Source organism: Talpa occidentalis, unplaced genomic scaffold, assembly GCF_014898055.3.
Source record: "Talpa occidentalis isolate TD23 unplaced genomic scaffold, MPIMG_talOcc4v2.1 talOcc4.16, whole genome shotgun sequence".
NCBI classification, from domain to species: Eukaryota; Metazoa; Chordata; class Mammalia; order Eulipotyphla; family Talpidae; genus Talpa; species Talpa occidentalis.
Window position 1 is genome coordinate 72,648,916 of NW_023601653.1, and position 23,226 is coordinate 72,672,141.

General features: G+C 49.2%; 2 protein-coding genes across 12 annotated transcripts; one reads left to right on the forward strand and one right to left on the reverse strand.

Moving 5' to 3' along the window:
- Positions 1-969: 969 nt before the first annotated feature.
- Positions 970-23,173, reverse strand: RHNO1 (RAD9-HUS1-RAD1 interacting nuclear orphan 1). 8 transcript variants are annotated; one of them, XM_054696520.1, is made up of 6 exons: positions 23,110-23,173; positions 22,586-22,728; positions 21,676-21,803; positions 17,533-17,688; positions 3,633-3,884; positions 970-2,403 (listed from the first exon to the last, which is right to left on the reverse strand). In XM_054696520.1, exons 5-6 carry the CDS (start codon positions 3,798-3,800, stop codon positions 1,855-1,857), a joined length of 717 nt encoding a protein of 238 aa, XP_054552495.1. In that variant the 5' UTR covers positions 3,801-3,884; positions 17,533-17,688; positions 21,676-21,803; positions 22,586-22,728; positions 23,110-23,173; the 3' UTR covers positions 970-1,854. The 8 variants fall into 8 exon arrangements, with proteins under 8 accessions (XP_054552495.1, XP_037370441.1, XP_054552496.1 ...); XM_037514544.2 differs by lacking the exon at positions 17,533-17,688; XM_054696521.1 differs by lacking the exons at positions 17,533-17,688; positions 21,676-21,803; positions 22,586-22,728; positions 23,110-23,173 and adding exons at positions 7,387-7,455; positions 8,401-8,427.
- Positions 8,714-22,856, forward strand: FOXM1 (forkhead box M1). 4 transcript variants are annotated; one of them, XM_037514540.2, is made up of 9 exons: positions 8,714-8,760; positions 10,468-11,013; positions 11,629-11,780; positions 12,619-12,810; positions 15,780-15,908; positions 16,575-16,619; positions 17,236-17,308; positions 17,492-17,667; positions 20,535-22,856. In XM_037514540.2, the coding sequence occupies exons 2-9, from the start codon at positions 10,515-10,517 to the stop codon at positions 21,558-21,560; spliced, it is 2,292 nt and encodes a 763-aa protein (XP_037370437.1). In that variant the 5' UTR covers positions 8,714-8,760; positions 10,468-10,514; the 3' UTR covers positions 21,561-22,856. The 4 variants fall into 4 exon arrangements, with proteins under 4 accessions (XP_037370437.1, XP_037370439.1, XP_037370438.1 ...); XM_037514542.2 differs by having other exon boundaries at positions 11,629-11,774; XM_037514541.2 differs by having other exon boundaries at positions 17,239-17,308; positions 20,535-22,855.
- Positions 23,174-23,226: the final 53 nt, after the last annotated feature.

Consider the following 23,226-nt stretch of genomic DNA (forward strand, 5'->3'; position numbering starts at 1 on the left):
CTAGGGTGGCACGCCTGGCCGGCGACCGGGCCCCGCCCCCTGGCAACCGCACCCCGCACTGTTGCCGCCAGCGATTGGCCCGCGCGCGCGCCGCTCCCCTGCCATTGGCTGCGGCCGCCGCCCGGCGTGCGGGGTTTCCAAGGGGCGGGGGCGCGGGGGGCGGACGGCGCCTGCGCCGGGCGCGGGGCGGACGCGCCGGCCTTGGGTCCTGGGAGCGCCGAGCCTGGAAGGGGCTGCGGGCGGAAGGACGTGTTGGCTCCCGCTGCAATGCCCAGCCACCCACTCACTGTCGCTCGGGGAGCGGCCTCCCCGCCGCCCTTGCGTTTGTACCCAGAGACCACCCGGAGAGCTCCCAGCTTCTGGGATGTTGGGACTCACAGACCTGCGGCCGCACCCCTGCCCTGCGGCCCCTGCTGACTCCAGCCTTCCCAGGACCACGCTTGACACGCCCGGCAGCCATTCCTCGTCTAAGGCATCTTGCATAGTTTGCTGGTCTGACACCCCAGCCACGAAAGTCCTGCACGTCCTGCTCCAGCCCAAGCTTTTAGAGCATTCCTACCCTGCTCTCGGGACTCTCCTAGGAATCTTTTCCATCTGTCTCTCTCTGCAGCCTGTGGATTGTCTTCAAACATCCATATCCCGGAGGAGAACTGCTGTTTAAATGGCTACTCTTATCCGATAAAAGTCTTATCCCCCAACCATCGTTTTCTCTCTCATTATTATCAACTTATATACAGCGTTGCAAGTCCCTTCAGACACCCTGACAAGTTACTGCATGTTGATTTCAGTTTACAGCATCTGGAGGTCCAAGCTGTTGGCACATTGAGTTTCCAGAAGAGCAGAGCACCTCCTATCCAGCCTCCGTGTGACCCTGAGCATGGCTCATTATCTACTTGTAAAATAAACCTCCAGTTGTAAACTAAACAGAGCAATCAATCCCTGGTTGTCTAGCCCAGGCTGGACCGCTGACACCTGAGATGCTCTTTGCTTGGGCAAAAGGGCGATTGGGACACTGTTGACCTGGCAGTCCTGCATTAATCACAATAAGAAGTAGCGTTCTCTGAAAACTATCCACATTTATTGGCATACACTTTAGACATTTATGAAAGAATCATTTTCCCACCCTCTTTAGTATTTGACTAGCTCCTTTGGTTGGCAACAAAAAAATAAAAACCAGCAAATCTAAGTAACATACCTCCCCTGACGCTGATGTATTCAATAAAACAAAGCTAGCCGCCCTTGCTTCATAGCGCCCTTCAGCAGATGAGCCAGGGCAGCTTAACTATAAAGTCAGTGTGCTTTGATCTTTTTCTGCCCATCATGTCATGGAGGTAGCTCCCACAGAGTCGGCATTCAAAAATGTACCAATGAATTAGCCTGTATGAGGGGGCTAAGGGATTAGTGGTGAAGGAAATAAGAAAGCTTGTGTGGACTAACAGAGGCAGGGTTCTCTAAAAACATTCTGTACACATTTATTTACATACATTTTAAACAGTTACTAAAAGATACTTTAAAGTTTTAAACAGTTAATATTAGAAAAATATAAAGTAAACTGTTTATGACACTAAGAACTGTTTATAATACGAGATATTTTACACTTGATCTTAGCCAAAAGGCTGAGAAGCGATAATAAAACAAGATATTTTAAAAAGCAAATCCGGGAATTCAATTCCCTGTAACTCCAGGGCTCTAGTTAAAATATCTTTTATCTATTGATGTTATTAGTGTTATTTTCATTTTATTCTACTGATGTATTCTCCTGTGAGCCACAAAAGTGACATAGCAACATTATGAAAACCAGCCATCCATTACTTGCGACTGCTGAGGAGGAAGGCTAATGTCTGAAAAATTCAGTCAGCTTTTCACAAGGAACTGGCTTTTACTCAGCTTCCCTGTCTCCTGGAGATAAGTTAACAAGTGCTGCCGTCGCCTCCACGTGACCTTTATCCCATACTTGTCCTCTGGAGTGTCTTCAGCCAGAACAGGCACAGGCTGTGGGGTCTTGGGAGTACTAGTGTAAAGGGAGCCTCTTGGAAGGCTCTTCCCCCTCAGATCTGAGGGAGTGGGCCCTTCCTTCACAGATGACTCTGGGGTCTGGATATCAGGTGGGATGAACACATAAGGTAAGCTTTGAAGTGCATGTGCTGACAGTTCCCCACAGCTTTGGGGACTGAGCATTGGAACCAGGGGCCCTCCAGAAACGTCCTGTTCTGGTTGAGCTGGGCACTCCCTGATTGAAGGGATCTCAATTGAGGCTGAACTGGAAGACTGTGGTGTCTCAAAAGTTAGATGGGGGAACTTGGAGGTGGTAGATTTTCGACTTGAATGTCTTGCCTGGTCTCGGCGAAGAGGTTTCCGGTAGGTTGGGAACCAGCTTTCTGTTGTATCAAATTGAGGCGATACCTAAAAGGTAAGAGAACCAAGAATAAACTTGAGAAAGGAAACTACATCCAATGACCAGAATCCAAAATGGGAGCCCACTCAGTAGGACGCATGAAACACAAATAGTCACCTAATGGGACGCATGAGTTTGCACAAGTTATTCTTTCACACTAACCCCAACACCTAGCAGAATGCCCAGCACAAAGGTGGCCCCCAGTAAATAATGAATGGCTAACTACAAGAATAGGCAGTGAGACCTGGTATGAAAAGTAACTCGCCTAGGGCCTGGTCCATAAGGAGTTCTCAATAAATGTTCATTCCTCTTCATCATCCATAGGATTCTCACATTAAAGTTTCCTCACCAGTCCTAAAGCATTACTAAGCTTCTTCACAAGCAATCCTGCACAAGTCATATTATTAAGCACTTTTATGCCAGCTTTATATTTTTACCTGGCCCTGGCCCATTTGCTATCTACTTTCCTGACATACAATAGCTATATTCTCTTCCCAGGGCTTTTTTTTTTTTTTTTTTAAGATTTTATTTATTTATTTATTTATTTATTTATACAAGCACTGGGTACAGTCAGAGCATGGGAGGGTGAGAGAATTCACCAGAGCCAGAGCGGGGAGCAGAGCAGGCAGAAGGACCGAAGTACACTGCTGAGGGGAGCAGCGGGCGGCAGGAGAGGTCTGCGCGCCATGTGGGACCCTCCTCTGGTGGCCGGGGAGCAGCCGGGGATCGAACCAGCGCTGCAGAGGCTGTGGGCAGCTTCGCAACCCAGCGCTCAACCGCTGTGCCATGGGGGAGGCCCACCCAGGGCTTTTAAACAGTCGATATAACATGTGCTGTTTCTGTAGGATATTTTTCAAGGTTCGCTCCACTACATGGTGAAGAGAGTACCTCGCTAAAAACTCCCTCTCACATGACGCTCAGGGAACAATCTCATTTTTTACTTATTCTACCCTCCGTCTGGCTTTCTTTTCCATCCACAGGGCCATGAAACTTTTATACCAAATTATTTCAGAGGAATGTTCAATGCCTCAGTTGAATTTGGAAAATATACCAAAAAGAAAAAAAAGGAAACAAACAAAAATCCAGAGAAGATGGCTGACAACAGAAGGAGTGCACTGCCTTCTTGTCCCATGAATCTTCCTATTCTTTGGAGGCCCTGGTGCAGGGGCAGAAGAGGCAGTAGTCTGGTAAGGCTGACAGAGCAGAAGTAAAAGTAAGAACGCCATGGCCTGCCTACCCAGGAGGTGATGGTGCTGTGGTCAATGGGCTTGCTGGGTACCCGTCTGGTGTGGGTGATGGGACGCAGTGGAGCTCTAGAGTGGTGTTTGGGGCCCTCCAGTGGTGGTTGATGGAATAGCAACTGGGCTTTCTGGGCACTTCGACGTCGTTTTTTTCTGGGAGGCATCAATAGGCGAATGAAGACCAATTAGTAGCCACATGGTGCTGGATGTAGTGAGACTGGGGGAAAGGCTGCAGTTCCAACCCATGCCTGCAGAAAAGACAAAAGCTGGGATCAAATAATTCCTACAATTTCCCCATGTTTCCTTAAACTGTCATTCTATAAACTACGACCTCTGCCCACAAAGTGGTGGAGAACATGGCTTCCTGTACCACTGAGTAAAAGTACAATAGTTCACACTCAACAACTTTCATTCAGTTAACATTTATCAAGCACATGTTAAGCACCATGCTGGGTGTTAGGAATTTAAAGATGAATAACCATTTATTGTCAAACACCTATAGGACACAAAGATCAGACCGTCCCTGTCTTCAAAGAATTGAAAGGTTCCTAGAGGGAGACAGTAACAATAGTGAGAAGAATGCTTTCATTCACCCAGCAGAGGTTTCCCGAGAGGCTGACCGAGGGCTAGGACGGTGAAAGCAAAGCATGCTCCAGGCTGGGGAGCAGCACACACAAAGGCACACAGACAGGAAGAATCACAGATGCCATGTCGCTGGACTCAGGATATGAAAAGATGAATGGCAAGAAATGAGGCTGGACCTGGTGTCAGAACTGGGTGTGCCATATTAGTTTGGACTTGAGCTTCAATAGTCACTGAAGATTACCCAGCAGAAGGATATGATCACACTTGGGATTTTAAAAATTTCTTACCTCCTGACAATTTTGAACAAAATACAAAAGCAGACTGAATAGTAGATTGAACCTCAGAGTACCCATCGCTCAGGCAAACACCATCACCCATGGCCAATCCTGACAACTACATCACATTCACTCCTCTATTCTGTATTTTTCTTTAAAGATTTTTATTTTATTTATGCATACAAGAACTGGCCAGAGGTGTGTGGGGTGAGAGGATTCACCAGAGACAGAGTGGGGGAGCAGAACAGGCAGATCTACTGAAATACACTGCTGAGGGGAGCACGAGGAGAGTCCTCAGGAGAGGCCTGCTGTGCCATGTGGGTCAGCTCCCTGGCTGGGGATCAAACTCATGTCGCAGTGGCTGGCAATAGCTTGAAAGCACTGAGATTTTAACCCCTGCACCACCAGGAAGGCCCCCTACTCTGTATTATTTTTAAGAAAATATGATGTTCCCAGCTAGTATATCATCCCCACCAGCACAACTAATATATAAGTTTATATATTATATTTACATATTTATATAATATACATTTATATGCATTGATATTTATAGCTATTAGTTCCCTAATATCATCAACTATCCCGTGTTCAAATTTTCAATTGTCCCGTAAATGTCCTAATTGGCTTTTTGGTTGTTTTTGTCTTTTAGACACATTGTCCTGGTAACAGCTATAAAGGAGAGATTAAGTATCCTGGAAGTAGGGGGTACAGTTAGGCGCTTAATGTGTTACCTAGTGAGAAACAATGAGGCCTGGACCTTGGCTATGTCAGTGGTGACAGGAGGCTAGAGATAGAGGCAGGACCATGAGAACCCACAAAGTGATAAAAAGTCTGGCAAAATGTTCACTGAATCTGCTAATCAGATTTAATCAGAGCTTCATCAATGGAATGGTGGGAAAGATGTTTGCATGGAACAGGCAGAAAGGCAAATGGGCGTGCAGCTGAGCATACTGAGAAGTCACTCAAGGGGGCAGAGAGGTTCCAGTCTACATTCATGATTTATTCTGTCAACAAGTGAAAAGTAATATACGCTGACTTAAGGTCACTAGGCAGTGGAGATACTGGTTAAAAAAAAAAAAGGTAAAGTCTCTAGCCTCAAGGAACCAACATTTTAGGGAGAGCAGATAACAGATACATCTATGTGTTTGTTCATTCATTCATTCATTCAATAGTTACTGCATGCCTAGTGTGTGGTAGGCACTGGCCCGGGTGCTGCAAATCCACACCAGAGAACAAAACTAAACAGCTCTTACCTCCAAGTGGTGAGTGATGAGAAGTACTAAGAAAAATCAAACAGGACCTGGCCCTCCCTGGTGGCTCAGGGGTTAAAGTCTCAGCACTATCAAGCTATCGCCAGCCACTACAACATGAGTTTGATCCCTAACCAGGGAGCTAACTCACATGGCACAGCAGACCTCTCTTGTCCCTCCTCTGTTCCTCTCAGCAGTATATTTCTATAGATGCACCTGTTCTGCTCCCGACTGTGTCTGGTGAATCCCCTTACACACACACACACACACACACACACACACACACACACCCAGCACCTCTGGCCTACACCCCAGTTCTTGTACGCATAAATAAATCTTTAAAAAAAACAAACAGGATCAGTGGTTGAGTTGACCGAGTGCTATTTTACACAGGCTTGTCAGTGGAGGTCTGGCTGAAGACGTGATATTTGAGCAAAGACCTGAGTGAAGAAAGAGAACAGCAAACAAAGCAAAGAACAGTCCAGGCTGAGAGGATTTTAAGTGCAAAGACCATGAGGTAGGAGTATGACTCATTCAGGAAACAGTAAAGTCAGCGTGGCTAATTGGAGAATGCTAGATGAACCAGTCCATGTGACCAGACTCTACAGGTTAGGTTCTGAATTGAATTATTCTTAGTGTGACCAAGGAAGCCATTGGAAGTTTCTGGACAGGTGACAGAATCTGATCTATACTTTCAAAAGTATAAATAAGCACTTTGTAGAAGACTGGGGTGGGGGTGGGAGTGGAAAAGGAAGCAGGGGACCTAGTTAGAGGGCGGCAGCCATCTAACTAGCTGAGACAGGATAGTCATCAGCCATCCCGCTGTAATTAGAGCTCCACCCCCTTAGCTACCTAAGGCCTTTCCCTCTGCTTATGCTTTGGGGCCTTCCCGCTCGCTAGACAACCTGACCAGTAATCATCTGTTCAGCCTCAACAGCCACTTCAAAACACTTAAATAGAAATACTCAAGTATTTATATAATCAGCTTAGACTTCTCCACACACTTCCAGCTTCAGCTCACACAAGCCCTTCAGGTCTCTTAGCTCAAATTTCTCAGATGCCTTCTTTGCATATAGGATCAGATCCCGCTGCCTACTGACAGCAACTAGATGTCTCACAGGCACCTCAACCGCAACATGTTATAAGATGATTTCATGATCAGTCTCCCGCATCCTATCCACAAAAGCGATTCTCCTCCAGGGCCCTAGCTCAGGGAAGGGGATCATCATTCATCCAGTCATGCTTGCGGGGCCTTGGTATTTCCCCCCCTGACCCCCCATCCAATCCAGCCCTGTCAATGTTATATTTTAAATTCCTCTCCAGTAACCCCCTTTCTACCTCTCTCTGTCCCTCCCCCTCATTCTGGCCCCCCCTATTTTCTCTCACCACCCTCCTTCAAGTTCCAACTATTCCAGCCTGGAGTACAGCCATAGCCTAACTGGTCTACTCTAATCCACTGGGACACCCCCTGCAGAGGAACTTTTTAAATGCAAATCCCATCTTAAACTCTTCCGCGGAAAGTTTTGATTTTTGGATAAGGACAAAGCCCTGCTGGCTCCCCTTCCAGCTTCATCTCACACCACACTCCCTTCAGGTCTCTGACTCAAAATCCCCACACATTCTTCAGCCCTTGTACTCACCAGGCCTCCTCCAGCCAACTGGCCTTTGCCAAGCGCATGCCTCTGGCTTTGAAGGTCTCCAACTGCCTTCTTGTATAAAGACATCAAATCTCAGACTAAGCTGCATTTCACCGGAAAAGCCCTCACTGGCCCCGCCTAGGGCAAGACCTCCTTACTGCAGATACCCCAAGTTATCATAACCTCCTGTATCGCTTCCCGGCTACAAGGCTCCAGGTTTCCTATCTGACTCCACGTCCCCTCTCCCGTTCGCCCGGCTCTATCCTTGTGCCCACCCCGAGCCTGGCACGTAGTAGGTGCCCAATAAAACGTGTTTCCTTACAAAGCCCTGTCTTACATATGCTGGGCTGGGGGCGGGGCACGCGGCAGAAGAGGGGTAGAGACCTAGAGCTGAGAGGAAGGGCTGATTTAGGGGGCGTGGGTGGTATTTTTAGGGGGGGGGAACTTGAACAAAACCACACGCTGAGCCTCCCCTGGTGGCGCAGCGCTTGAGCGCTGGGCTGTGAAGCTACCCGCGGCCTCTGCAGCGCAGGTTCGATCCCCGGCCCAGGCGAGGGTCCCGCATGGCGCGCAGACCTCTCCTGCCGCCCGCTGCTCCCCTCAGCAGTGTACTTCGGTCCTTCTGCCTGCTCTGCTCCCCGCTCTGGCTCTGGTGAATTCTCTCACCCTCCCGCGCTTCTGACTGTACCCAGTGCTTGTATAAATAAATAAATATTAAAAAAAAAAACAAACCACACGCTGCTGCCCTCAAAGAACCCCGGGTCTAGACGGCCGGGGCCCCGAGCGACCGTCGGGTGGAAGCACTTGGGGCTCAGTCCCTTCCCAGGGAGGAAATCCAGCCGCGCTGACGGGGCGCCGGGAGACCCGGCTGAGGCGGCGGCCGGGGGGCGGGCGGACGGCGGGCGCCCCAGCAGCGCCGCTCCCCGCCCGGCCCCGGCGCTCCCCGCCCGCCCGGCACCGCGGGGGCCCCCTGCGCCCCCCGGGCCGCCCCACGAGCCGGCGCCGCCGCCGCCTTACCCGCCGGGCCGCGAACCCGGGCGCCGCGCCGCTCCGCTCGGCCGCGTTCGAGCCCGGAACGCGGAGACACGGGCCGGCGCCGATTGGCCGCGCCGCGTCACGTGACCGCAACGCTCCGCCGGCGCCAATTTCAAACAGCGGAACAAACTGAAAGCTCCGGTGCCCGACCCCACCCCCGGCCCGGCCGGCACCCCCTCCCCTCCCGGGATCCCCCGGGATTCCCCACCCCTCCCGCTCCGCCGGGGTCCCGGCCGGCCCGGCGCGCGTCCCTGTGCGGGGCCCTGGCCCGGCCCCAGGTCGGAGGAGCCCGGAGCCCGCCCAGGAGCCCAGCCCGGCCGCGGCGGCCGCTGCAGCCCGGAGGTGAGCGGGGCGGAGGCGTGGAGCCCGGCCCGGCCCGGCCCGGCGGAGGCTGCGGGCGCGGCCTCGGGCGCCGAGACCCGGGGAGGGCGAGCGGCCGGCCTCGCGGGGCGGGAGGGAGGTTTGGAGCCGCACGGGAGGGGGTCTGAGCCGGGTGCAAATTTTTTCTGCATCCCCCACCCGCCCCCACCCCCTATCCAGGGCTTGTCCGGGCCAGAGCACCGCCGGGCCCGCCCTGGAAGCTTGACCTCTGCACCCTGCTCGAAGCCTGGAGGGGCCGGGGGCTCTGCTTGCTAGGCAGGCCGAGGCTGGGAGGAAGACGGAGGTGGTTCTGCACGGCCACACGCCGGCGTGTTCACACACCCGCTGCCCCAGGTGCCGTCACCGCTAGGCACCACGGCCTCGACCCGGCGGGGCCCTTGTCCTGGTTCCGGAGAACCCTGCAGGGCTTCCCCTGGTCAGGACCCGCTGGGGCCAGAGTAGACACTCTGGAAGTCCCCCGGATTGTATATGAAATGTTGGCGATGATAGGAAGTGGGTGGGGGCAGAGAGTAGAAGGGCAAATTAACCCTTAGCCCAAGAGGGTATTTTAAGGGTGAGGAATGATTATAATAGCTACTGATTGATGGGGGGCGGGGAGGGGGGGAGGCAGGAAGATACAGGAGGTGGAAGTAAAACTGAGATTTGAGGCAACAGAGGTACAAACCGAAAGGGAGGAGGCAAGGTGGAGCACCAGCCTGTGAATTTTAAGCAGGTGGCAGGGTCCTGAGTGTGACAGTCATTTCAGGGAGACTGAAAAGAGTCAGCCAGTCATTACTCTGTCTCTCCAAGTCCTTCCAAAAAGAATCACCCAACTTTACAGAATGGTAAGGTAGTCCATGTGTCTATTAAAATCAACAAAACACTTTTTTAAAGATGAAACCATTTTAACATTAGAAAACCAACTCTGCATATTGACACATTCTATTAGTCAGAAGATAAGATTATAATCTTAGTTCTGCAAGAGAAATTAGGGAAAAGCTTAAAATATGAATAAGTTACATGCAAGTAGTAAAATGTCACTATTTTGCTCAATGTGAAAAAACATGTATGTATGTATGTATGTATGTATGTATATGCATAGAGAGATAATGGTCTGTGAAATGAATGGTTCCCCTTAATGTTAATGGGCCTTGAATAGAACAGTTTCACTATTTTCTGAGTTTTTGTAAACTGGGAGATGATTCTTCTGTGGTGTGGCCATAGAGCACTAGTATCACACTAGTTTCTATTTGTGTGGGCGCTGATCCTTTTATTTGTAAAGGCTGTACCCTAGAATAACTTTTGGGATCAGACTCCTCATTACCAAATGTCCTCCTATTCCAGCATTCCTGTCCCTACAGTCATGGCAAGTGATCTGTATTGTAAGCAGTAATAGAGATTTCCACATTCTGGTAGCTGCCCTGTTTATTTCTGTAGCCAAACATTCTTAAGCTTCCAGAAGACCTTTGGCCATTGTAACCTCCCCAATCCCACTTGCCCCCTTTGAATTGCCTATTTCAGTTTTAGCTTTGTTAGCAGAATGTGTCTTGTATAGTCTGAGGTCTTTACAAAGGCCCCAGGAGCATTCACATACTCCTGGTCATAGAAAGAGGAACACCTCCCTCTAATCGGCTCTCCTTCTCAGCCTAACAGAATCTCTGACATCCTGCTGCTCTGTGCCCTTTCCAGGGTCCATGCTTGTGATTCTCAATGGAGAGTGAAAGCACAGATTCATAATGAAAACCAGCCCCCATCGGCCACTGATTCTCAAAAGACGGAGGCTGCCCCTTCCTGTTCAGAATGCCCCAGGTGAAACAGCAGAAGAGGAGCCCAAGAGGTCCCCTGCCCGACAAGAGGCTGGTCAAGGGCAGGCCTCCAAGGATGAGCCTGAGTCCAACCCTTGCAGGTTTCCAGCTGGAATCAAGATTATTAACCATCCCACCATGCCCAACACCCAAGTGGTGGCCATCCCCAACAATGCCAACATACAGAGCATCATCACAGCATTGACCGCCAAAGGAAAAGAGAGTGGCAGCAGTGGGCCCAACAAATTCATCCTCATCAGCTGTGGGGGAGCCCACACACACCCACCAGGACCCCAGCCCCAAGCACAAACCAGCAGTGATCCCAACAGGACAGAAGTGATTCCTGAGACCCTGGGGCCAAAGCCTGCAGCGAGGGATGTGAATCTTAGACTACCTGGAGCCCTTCCTGGGCAAAGATGGGAGAGCTGTGGTAGGTGTTCTACATGGCAAAGGGGTGAGGAACCCAGCCTTTCCTTTCTGGAGGCAAGGACTGCAGTCAGTCGTGTTGATGCTTACAACAGACAGGCATCTCGCCTGGACCAGAGGAAAGTCTTGCTTTCTTCATCCTGAAACCTTGACCTAGATCCTCTGAACACTATCAAAAGGGTTGTTGCAGTTATACTTTAGCATTTCTGTTGCCTTCTTTCTATTGGAAAAGGATTTGTTTGTTGTTTCTCTTTATGCTTTCCATGGGCTGTTTAAGAAAGCAGAAATCTTTTCTCCATCTTAATAAAGGAGGAAAACAAGCATGAGGAAGAAAAATGACTTTCTTTGTGCAGATACTCAATAACCCTTTTGTAAGTCGCCTTGGCTGTTCTCCGAGGCTCAGTGTGGCTCAGATTGAAATGCAATTAGAACTATGCTCCCAGATTTCTCCTGAAATCTTTTAAGGGGCAGAGTACCTGAGAGCCACAATAGACTCAGGATGCATTCCTGCTCTCAGAGGGTAGAGATCTTGGAAGGGTGACCCCCAGCCACCCTTTAGGTGGGCATGCTGGGCATCAGATCAGGTAGCTAAGTGGCATCTTGGATTGTCTCCCCTCAGCTGGCGGTGAGGCAGCAGGTTGCACTCTCGACAATAGCTTGACCAACATCCAGTGGCTTGGAAAGATGAGTTCTGATGGACTGGGTTCCTGCAGCATCAAGCAAGAGATGGAGGAGAAGGAGAACCAGCACCTGGAGCAGAGTCAGGTTAAGGTGAACTGTTCTGCCACTCACTAGGGAAGTCAGGGCTGGCGCAGGAATTTCAAGGAAGGGCAATGGATAGAGTGACCTGGGGAAACAAAATTTCCAAGTCCCCTTGGTGTTAGTCTGTGTAACCTTTGAGCTACTTTTCTGCCATCAGTGACATCTCTTCCTCCCATCAGTGACATTTCCTTGAGGGCGGACTGCTCTAATATCCCATTAGTGAGTTTGGTACTCTGTCCTTAGCAGAACTTAGCAGGAGTTCAAGAAATGATGTAGAAGTCTTAGTTCAGGGTGCCACTGAAACTTTTAAAAAGGCATCCCAACAATACAAAAGAAATAGAACATCTTTAACAAGATAATTTTGTTAGAAGATACTAGCAAATAAAGGGAAGAAGACTTAACCAAATGCCAGCTATGCAGATGTGTGTCTGTCCCCTACTCTTGGGACTGGTTCTCTCATACAAATATTGAAATGAGCCGACTTTCTGTATATCACATCAGCAGTAGGAATCAGAGTAAGACCCAGGTCTGAGAAATGGCCATCAGTGCTTTAAGAATCAAGCTATGCTCAGGCCTTCCTGAAGGGTTGCACCTAGAAAAGACTGGATGTGAGCTTATTAATGGGAAAAAATGAACAATGACAGAGAGATGGTTCTGTATCGTTTAGGAACTGAGCTATATCATCTCTAAGATCCTAACTAGAACTGTATTCTATGGAATAGGATTCTAAAGGGATAAAAGTTTCCTTTAAGGGATCTTTTTTGAGGTGGTATTGGCGGGGGGGCTGATGGTCAGGTCTCCATGTTAACCCCTTCTTTCCTTCCCCCTGACTTCTCATAAACCTCAGGTTGAAGAGCCCCCCAGCACATCCACTTCCTGGCAGGACTCGGTATCTGAGCGGCCCCCCTACTCTTACATGGCCATGATACAGTTCGCCATCAACAGCACAGAGAGGAAGCGCATGACCTTGAAAGACATCTACACTTGGATCGAGGACCACTTCCCCTATTTTAAGCACATTGCCAAGCCGGGCTGGAAGGTACTATATCCCAGAGTCCAGGTCTCTTTGGCCAACAGTTTGACACGGATTTGAAGGAGTTTGTGTCTAGTGCCTTGGGGGAAACAATTGAATGCAAAGGATGCTAGAACTATAAACAAGGGCCTCCCTGGTGGTGCAGGAGTCTAAGTCTCAGCTCTATCAAGCTATCAGCCACTGTGGCAATAATTGGATTCCCAGCCAGGGAGCTGACCCACAAGGCATAGCAGACCTCTCCTATCTCACCCTGTGCTCCCCTCAGCAGTGTGTTTCAGTAGATCTGCCTGTTCTGCTCCCTACTCTGTCTCTGGTGTATCCTCTCACCCCCTCCTCACCCCCCTCCCATACCTCTGGCCTATACCGGGGTTCTTGTATGCATATATAAATAAAAATAAAAAATCCGCTGGAAGGGATCATGCTCAGCGAAATAAGCCAGAAAGAAAAAGAAAAATACCGGATGGTCTCACTCATAGCAGGAATCTAGAAAACTTAAATAAGGGACCAGGAAAATGAATAACTATAAGAAAGTGAAAATCAAAATCAACAAAAACTTTGAACCAGAGACACTCTATGAGGGGTGGGGGTGGAGAGGGGAGGGATTGGGGTCAAAATAAGGGGGTTGCAATTGTATGGGGAATATAAAAATAAAATTTATAAAAATTTAAAAAAAAAAAATTTAAAAATCTTTAAAAAAAAAATACAACTATAGGGCCTCCTTGGTGGCACAGCAGGTTGAGCACAGTGCTGTGAAGCTGTCCGCAGCCTCTGCAGCACTGGTTTGATTCCCCACCAGCCCAGAAGATGCCCGCATGGTGCAGCAGACCTCTCCTGTCTCGCCCGCTGTTCCCCTCAGCAGTGCTTTCGGTCATTCTGTCTGTTCTGCTCCCCACTCTGTTTCTGGTGAGTCCTCTCACCCTCTCATGCCTCTGGCCTGAACCCCAGCTCTTGTATAAATAAATAAAATGTATAAAAAAAAAGTAAACATATCACTTAGAAGTGACCCAGTGTTTAAAAAAGAAAAAATACAACTATAGACCATGTAGCTTTTGGATTGTGACCTGATCCTGCCACATCCAGGCAAAATCATCAATAAGGGCTCTGTACCCACTTTATCTGTACTACCTAAGGTTTGTGGCAACTCTTCCATGTAGCATCAAGCCCATTTTTGTGCTACTTTGTGCAGCATTTCTGGGTCACCAGCTAGAAGGACTAAGTAGGTTTATGAAAAGATCTTTAAAAAAAAAAAGATTTTATTTTTATTTTTTACATAGAAGAACTGGGGTATAGGCCAGAGGTGCAGGGGGTGAGAGGATTCAGCAGAGACAGAGTGGGGAGCAGAACAGGCAGATCGACTGAAACACACTGCTGAGGGGAGCAGTGGGCGAGACAAGAGGTCTGCTGTGCGATGTGGTTTAGTTTCCTGGCCGGGGATCGAACTCGTGCTCAGTACCTTTATAGCTTGATAGCACTGAGACTTAAGCCCTTGCACCCAGGGAGGGGTTTCACCAGTTTATGAGAAGATCTTTTTTTTTTTTTTAAGATTTATTTATTTATTTATACAAGCACTGGGTACAGTCAAAAGCGCGGGAGGGTGAGAGGATTCACCAGAGCCAGAGCGGGGAACAGAACAGGCAGACTGACGAAGTACACTGCTGAGGGGAGCAGCGGACGCGACAGGAGAGGTCTGCGCGCCATGTGGGACCCTCGCCCGGCAGCCGGGGATCGTACCGGTGCTGTAGAGGCTGCGGGCAGCTTTACAGCCCAGCGCTCAACTGCTGCGCCACCAGGGGAGGCCCCTATGAAAAGATCTTAATGAAAAAAAAAAAAAAAGTATTGTTGTCTGTGAGGCTCATGACTCAGGATTCCCCTCCTATAATGTCACATATCCCCTCTGGAAGGCAGGGCTTTTCACTTTACTCAGGAGATGCCTGGGAGACATCATGGCTCACACTGCAGTGTCTGAGCCAGCACTCCTCACAGGCACTCAGTTCTAGACCAAGGGGTTTGTTATTTTGCCAGTCTTACCTCTACTTGTTTTTTCCTTTCTTTTACTATCTATTATGTGTCATGGTCCCACTCCTCTTTCCTGGGAACACCTGTCCAGCCTAAGGAATGTAGGACAGGTGGTAGGCTGGCTGAGGTATGCTCTGCCACTCAGAGGCTCAGGGAGAGAGTGCTAGGTGGCAGGATTGCAAGGACACGTGCCGGCCTCTGCTGGTACAGTGGGAGAGGCCTGGAGCTGACTTCCCTTCAAGGGCTATCAAAAGTGATGTTTCTCTGGTCCAACCACTATGGAGAGCTGTGTGGAGATTTCTTGACCTACTAAAGATAGAGCTTCCATATGATCCAGCAATTCCACTTCTAGGCATTTACCCAAATGACACAAAAACAGTAATTCCAAAGGGCACTTGCACCCCTATGTTTATAGCAGCACTATTTACAATAGCTAAGCTTTGGAAACAACCCAAGTGCCCAAAAATAGATGACTGGATCAAGAAGAGGTGGTACATATACACCGTGGAATATTACTCAGCAATCAAAAAAGATAAACACATGCAGTTTGCAGCAACATAGATGGAGTTAGAAGGGATCATGCTCAGCGAAATAAGCCAGAAAGAAAAAGAAAAATACCGGATGGTCTCACTCATAGCAGGAATTTAGAAAACCTAAATAAGGGACCAGGAAAAAGCCTAATTAATACAAAGTAAAAATCAAAATCAACAAGCAACTATAAACCAGAGCCACACTACAGGCGGGGTGGGGGGTGGCCGGGGAGAGGAAGGACTAGGGTCAAAATAAGGGGGGGTGCAATTGTATGGGGAATATAACCAAAATGAAAATGCATACATTGTGTAAAAATGAAAAATGATGTAAGAATTATATAAAATAAAATATTTTTTAAAAAAAGAGAGGAAAAAAAAGTGATGTTTCTGAGGCTCACGCAGCTGATGACTGGGTGTCATCTCTTTCAGAACTCCATCCGCCACAACCTTTCTCTCCATGACATGTTTGTGCGAGAGACATCTGCCAACGGCAAAGTCTCTTTTTGGACCATACACCCCAGCGCCAATCGCTACTTGACATTGGACCAGGTGTTTAAGGTGAGTGTCCTGGTTTCATTTAACAGAGCCAAAGCTGCCGATCATGCTATCCTTCTCAAAAGGAATCCAGAGCTCGCGATGCTCTTGTCTGCTCAGGGAAGACTTAGAAAGCAGCCAGCTCATTGGCGACTTGCATAAAACTCACTGAATTAAGAACAGCTGACCAGTACTGAATGCCACGTTTCTGTGCAAGGCCTGTCATGGGGACAAGTGCTCTGATGCCAAACAGGGCTTCCAGGGGCGGCGTCTCCCCAACTCCCTGTGCCTAACAGTGTTAAGATACAGCTTCCCACACGCTCCTCTCTTGAGACTCCTGATTCAGGGGGTCTGGGATGGGCCCAGGAAAATGTGTTGTCAACAAGCATCTCAGTTGCCACCTGGGAAACCTCAAACAAAAACTTTCTTTAAAAAAAAAAGTCCTTTTTCTTCAGGCTGGAGACCAGAAACTGAGCCACAGGAGCATCTTTTCAGAAAGAAGCAATTGTTTGGGAATTTCAGAATGCCCTTAAATGCTGCTGGCCACTCTGACAGTCCTCCTGGGAGGGAGTTATCTGGGGTGGCCCTCAGCAGCCATCAGGAATAGGTGTTTTTCCCAGTCTGGTCAGATTGACCCCATCGGTGGTAACTTCCTCTCCTTTTTTTCCCCCAATGCCTGACCACCACCAGCCACTGGACCCAGTGTCTGCACAATCGCCCGAGCACTTGCAATCAGTAAGATTCTTTCCTCTGGCTCGGGGCTTGGCCTTGCTTTCCTCTCCCTGCTCAGCATGGCTTTAGTGGACAGGGACAACAATAAGCAGGGGACAGGGAGCTTGTGGCCATGTGACTGCCAGCCCTAACCGCGGGACCCCCTGAATTCATGGGAGTAAGGAAGTTTGCGACCACCACGGCATCTCCCCAGAAGTAGAGCTTTGCCCACCTCACCATCCCCTTCCCACGGGCATCATGAAGGTGCACTGAGCAGAGCAGGGCATGCCAGGAGGCACAGCTATGACAAGCACGTGGCATAGAACTCACAGGTGACAGTTTCTCTCCCATGGCTAGCTGGCTTTCCTTTGCCACTCACAGAGCTAAATGCTTTAGCCTCCCCTGGGGACACATTCGGAAGAGGTGGTAGGACTGTCCTGCCATCATATATCTGTGCGTCCACCTTTCCCCACTAACCAAGGCTTTGAGACAGTGCTGACCTGCACCTGCTCCCCAGACTGGCCTTTTCTTTCTGGGCTGTCGGACAGCTTGGTGCAGTGCCAGAGCAGCTGGTGGGGTCCTCCCGCCTGTTCCCCTGCCTTATTAACCCAGGTTTCTTTCTCTCCCTATCTGCCACAAGCAGCAGCAGAAACGACCCAATCCTGAGCTCCGCCGGAACGTGACCATCAAAACTGAACTCCCACTGGGCGCACGTTAGTATGGGAGAGTGGGCCGCAGGCCTGGTCCTAGTTCGGGGGCATAGCTTTAGGGATCAGGCTCCGGGATTCTGTTCCCAGCTCAAAGGGATCTGAACTCAGAAGGCGAGCACAGCTCCTGGGATTGAGAAGGGGTGTGTCCCTGGACCCCTGCTCCTGATCTCTCTTATTTCCTCCTAGGGCGGAAGATGAAGCCACTGCTGCCACGGGTCAGCTCGTACCTGGTGCCCATCCAGTTCCCAGTGAACCAGTCTCTGGTGTTGCAGCCCTCGGTGAAGGTGCCGCTGCCCCTGGCGGCTTCTCTCATGAGCTCAGAGCTTGCCCGCCATAGCAAGCGGATCCGTATTGCTCCCAAGGTGAGTGACTTCTATTATTCTCTGAAGAAAAGCTTCCATCAATTAAAAGTGTTGAATCTATGGCTTGCAAAGCACTCTACTAAGTGTTCCTTGCAGAGCCTATAAATCTAGTTGGGAGGACAGGGCATAAATATATAGGAAAATATAATGGTATTATGAGAGCTAAAAATGAATTTAGATTCCAATGTAAATATTCAGTAAATACCCAATGAGTTGACAAGGGTAATTATGATAGATGGACTTGGGTAATTAAGTTCACAAGGGAAGTAGGTTTTAGAAAGATTTGGGTAAACAGCCAAGCTTGGCGAGAACATTCTAATGTGCAGGCCATCAAGGCAGGAAATACCAGTTTCTGCTTAGAAATAGGAGAGTGGATGGGTGTCAGCCCAGCTCAAGGTCTCTCAGCTTCGGTACTATTGACATTTAGGGCTGAGTAATTCTTTTGGGGGTGGAGGGGTGCTGTCCTGTGCACTAACAGATGTTTGCAGCACCTTGTCTTTCCCCACTACATGCCAAGAGCACCCCCGCCCATGTCACCCACTGCCACCCCTCCGCCCTGTAATAATTTTAAAAATGTCTACAGACATTGCTAAATACCCTGAGAGGGGGATCACTCCTGGCTGAGCATCACCCATCTGGCTTACAGGGAAGGTGAGGAGTATAAGTTAAGACCATAATGTAGAGGGCCTCCCTGGTGGCGCAAGGGATTAAGATGCAGCACTGTGAAGCTACCTGCAGCCACTGCAGTATGAGTTCGATCCCCAGCCTGGTGGGGCGGCAGTGAGGGGCGGGGGTGACCCACAGGGGGTGGCGCAGCAGACCTCTCCTGACTCTCTCCTGCTGCTCCCCTCAGCAGTGTGTTTCCGTCAGTCTGCCTGTTCTGTTCCCCACTCTGTCTCTGGTGAATCCTCTCACCCCCACGCCTCTGGCCTGTACCCCAGTTCTTACATGCATAAATAAATAAATCTTTAAAAAAAAAAAAAGACCATAATGTAAAAGGGGGTGGGCAGGGTATAAAAATAAAAGAATACTAAGAAAAAACCACGTTGTGATGGGCTACCAAGTCTGGACTCCGCCCTGTGAAGAAGGGTCTGTGGGCAAGAGCTCATTTGCAGCAAAGTTAGGGACCTCTGCCCCCTTCGCTGAGATCAAAGTAGCATGGGCTCGAGTTTCAAGAGACTTGGGTTTACTTTTTGTTGGTGGTGCTAATTTTAAAAATGTTTTGAATTATTCATAACATCATACATACCACCACATATAATTTTACATAAATTCATTCATGTGGTTATAGCTTATTTACTGTTTTTGTTGTAATATAGCCTTTCAGCCCCCCTTTTTTTTGCTTCCCTCACCCTGCTTTTACCCACATACCTCTGCTCCCCCAAATAGCCCAATGTACTATGCTTTTCCATATTTTCTCCACACTCTTGAGTACAACAGACATACATGTACAGCTAAAGGCATTTTACATATGCATTCACACACACAGAGCACTTGGAAATGGGACCATCATGTGCACACTTGTGTCTCTTACATAGCTCTAATCCACTGTTTCTTAATGGCCACATAATAGTCCATGGTGTGCTATGCCACACATTTCTAACAATGCCACTTGTATGAGAACATTTTGTCTCTAGGTCAATATTGTGATCAGTATCTTTGCAAGTATCCTCATTACCAGAGCTTCAATGGAATAGAACCCTAGACATGAGATTATGGAATGAAGGAGTATTTTAAATTTTACTAAATGCTACTGCTTTCCAAAAAAAATCTGTGATAATTCACATTTCCATCCACAACACACAACAAGACCTGTATCGTGACCAACTGTGGCAGTGTTCGTCTTCTAAATATTTGTCCATCTACTATTTATAAATGACAGCCCCTTCTTTCATTTTATCTAAATATTTGTCCATCTACTATTTATAAATGACAGCCCCTTCTTTCATTTTATCTCTCTTTGCTTTTTTTTTTTTTAAGAATAATTTCTTTGATTTTCCTGTACTTTATTATTTTTTTTATATTTATTTATTTATACAAGAACTGGGGTACAGGTCAGAGGTTCAGGAGGTTGAAAGGATTCACCAGAGACAGAGCAGGGAGCAGAATAGGCAGATTGACTGAAATACACTGCTGAGGGGAGCAGCGGGCAAGGCAGGAGAGGTCTGCTGCACCATGTGGGTTGCTCCCTGGCCGGCTGGGAATCGACCCACGCTGCAGAGGCTGTGGGCAGCTTCACAGCGCAGCGCTCAACCTGCTGCGCCACTGGGGAGGCCCTTATCTCTCTTTGCTTTTCGGTAAATTTTAGCACCTTCTGGCTGTGTTTAGAATTGTTCAGTACGAGATGTTTATTTATGGACAGTGACCCTCTTTATACAGGGCTTATATAGGGTTTTATTAATAATTTGTGAGAGTTTTTTGTTATAAACTTATTAACCTTCTGTCTTTTATGCTGAAGATAAATATAATATATATATATTATATATTTTTTTAACTTCTATTGTTTATTTCTTAATCTTGCTTATGGTATCTCTTGCCACATTAAGATTTTAAATTTTTATGTTCTCAAATACCTCGCTCTTCTCTTTTACAGCTTCTGGGTTTCCAGTCTTGCTTAAGAAGATGACCCCTACCCTCAGATTGTATCTGTAGTCTCCTAGATTCTCTTTCAGGATTTGTATGGTTATAATTTTCCTCTTTAAGGCTTTATCTATCATATTCTACATATTTAATAATCTTTAAGACAGAAAAGACAAAAAGGATGATGACCTACGCGTCACTTACTTTCATCTCATCTTATGTGGTGACTGAGTTGACTCGCGAGGCCTTGGGAACCCCCTCTCACCTGCCCCCTGCTTCCCTTTCAGGTGCTGTTGGCTGATGAGGGCATTGCCCCTCTGGCTGCCACAGAACCAGTGAAAGAGGAGAAACTCCTGCTTGGAGAAGGGCTGTCTTCTCTGCTTCCAGTTCAGTCCATCAAGGAGGAAGAAATCCAACCCGGGGAAGAAGTGCCTCACGCAGGGAGACCCATCAAAGTGGAGAGCCCGCCCCTGGAAGAGTGGCCCTCGCCCTGCCCTTCGGTCAAGGAGGAATTGTCTCGCTCCTGGGAGGATTCGTCCCACTCTCCCACTCCCAGGCCCAAGAAGACCTACTGTGGGCTCAGGTCCCCCACCCGCTGTGTCTCTGAAATGCTCGTCATCAAGCGAAGGCAGAAGAGGGAGATGAGCCGGTCTCGAAGGAAACAGCATCTCCAGCCTCCCTGTCTGGATGAGCCTGAGCTGCTCTTCTCCGAGGGCCCCGAGACCTCCCGGCCAGCCACAGAGCTCGCTCGTGCCGCAGCATCCTCTGAGTCTGCCTGTCAGCCTGGCTACTCTCAGGTGGAGGGAGAACCTTTTAAGACACCCATAAAGGAGACACTGCCCATCTCCTCCACCCCCAGCAAATCTGTCCTCCCCAGGACCCCTGAATCCTGGAGGCTCACACCCCCAACCAAAGTAGGGGGGCTAGATTTCAGTCCAGTACGAACCCCCCATGGTGCCTTTGGTCCCCTGCCTGACTCCCTGGGGCTGACAGATCTCAGCACCACCCCACTGAAAAGCATCCCCCTCTTTGACTCACCCCGAGAGCTCCTCAATTCCGAGCCCTTTGACCTCACTTCTGACCCCTTCAGCAGTTGTTCCCCGTCAAATATGGAGGTCCCCAAGCCAGACTCCCCTGAACCACAGGTTACTAGCCTTTTAGCCAACCGTTCTCTGACAGAAGGCCTGGTTCTGGACACAATGAACGACAGCCTCAGCAAGATTCTGCTGGACATCAGCTTCCCTGGCCTGGAGGAGGACCTGCTGGGCCCTGACAACATCAACTGGGCCCAGTTCATTCCCGAGCTGCGGTAGAGACACGGCCTTCCCCTTGCTGCTCAAGCTGTCCACTCTCTGGGGGTTCATGTCACTGGGTAGTCCAGGCCCTCTGAGAACAGCAGGCAGAGACCGTCCGCTCCTCCAGCCCCACCTTGCCTGTTATGCCGAGACAGACGTCACACCACCGCTGCCACCGGGCCTCGGAGAGCTGCGAGGCCCTGGGAACCAGTCTCTTCCACCTTATGCCTCCTGAGAGATTCTGATTCCCCACTGCCCCTTCTAGGGTGGGAAGAGCAAAAACAAGGGTGAAGAGAAATTAGAAAACTCCCCAGTCTACGGCCATACCACCCTGAACGCGCCCGATCTCCTCTGATCTTGGAAGCTAAGCAGGGTTGGGCCTGGTTAGTACTTGGACGGGAGAAAAATCCCCAAACTTTGCATTCTCCGCCCAGCAGTCTCTCACCTTCCCTGTAAATAGTGTATATTCTCCAAATTATCCTCTAATTATAAATGTAAGCTTATTTCCTTAGATCATTATCTAGAGACTGCCAGCGGTGGGTAGGATGACAAGGTTTCAGTTGCTTCTGTTCCTTGTCTTTCGTTCCTAGGGAGGCAAGGAACTGCAGTGCACGGTTTCTTCCAGGCTCAAGGTTCCTGGCTCGAGGATTTTTACTATAGGCACCCAGCCAAGGGCATCTGCTTGCCAGAGCCCTTCCCTCCACCAGCCCACATTTCCAAGTCAGCTTTCCTACAAGAAGAAATCCTGGTATAGAAAGGTCTTTTGTAGTGGGTCAGGAGTTGAATCGGGGTGGGGGAATGGGCTCATCTGAAGAAAGGAATGTGGGTGCCCAGATGTGCACCCATGAGATGTTTCTCTGATAATGTCCCTAATCATGCCAGAGAGACCAGCATTGATAAGAACCTGGCCAGAAGCTCGAGAAGGCTAAAAGGACCCTGACCTGCCTGGCTTCCTTAGCTTGCATCTCAGCTTTGCAAAAAGCCACCCTAGGCCCCAGCTGACCGCATGCATGTGAGCCAGCTAACAACACTACTGTAACTACCTGCTCAATAAAATCCAGGGTGGAAATGCTGGTCTTTGTGTTGGTATCTGGTCCTCAAGGCAGAAGGAAGGGTTGGAAAAGAAAGTGGGTGATGAAGGTAGCAGTCACAGAAGAGGCAAGGTCTAAAGCTACATGAAGCAGCCCTAGAAGGAGAATGCAAATGACTTGAGTGTGGGCCACCTGCCCAAGCTCCACACAGGCACGCATCCTTTCTGACACAGAAGCCAGCGGTTTTCCCAATGCTGGGGCTGTACAATTGGTCTCTATAGAGCCTATGGGCCTGCTGGTTAATTGAAGCCTTTTACAGCTCCCCAATGATGGTAAGACCTACAGAGCAGAAAACCTCCCCCGATCCCCGCCACATTAAGTGCTTCACGAGCACCCCTACTGCCAAACCAAGATCTGGATGCCAGCCTGCCCTGCTTTTCTCCTCCCAGCCCTCCTAGGCAAGCACCTTCCCAGAAGCAGCTCCTGTTACCATCTATTGCAGTCAGAATTTGAGTCCTATACCCTGCGTGTCTCACCTGGAAGGCATGTGGGAGCAAGGAGCCCAAGGGACTGACAGGTCTCCCAGGGAGGTCTAAGGGCTTCCTTGCCTGCGTCACTACCCAGGAAGCATCACCATAGCAACCCCAGCAGCA

What these genes read in the sequence shown, in the direction of transcription:
- RHNO1 (XM_054696522.1), bottom strand. Translation starts at nt 3,800, where the DNA reads ATGCCTCCCAGAAAAAAACGACGTCGAAGTGCCCAGAAAGCCCAGTTG. An exon ending in ACAGCACCATCACCTCCTGG is followed by an intron (nt 2,404 to 3,632) that starts GTAGGCAGGCCA and finishes CTTACCTTTTAG; the next exon opens with GTATCGCCTCAATTTGATAC.
- FOXM1 (XM_037514540.2), top strand. Translation starts at nt 10,515, where the DNA reads ATGAAAACCAGCCCCCATCGGCCACTGATTCTCAAAAGACGGAGGCTG. An exon ending in TGGAGCAGAGTCAGGTTAAG is followed by an intron (nt 11,781 to 12,618) that starts GTGAACTGTTCT and finishes CATAAACCTCAG; the next exon opens with GTTGAAGAGCCCCCCAGCAC. An exon ending in GGATCCGTATTGCTCCCAAG is followed by an intron (nt 17,668 to 20,534) that starts GTGAGTGACTTC and finishes CTTCCCTTTCAG; the next exon opens with GTGCTGTTGGCTGATGAGGG.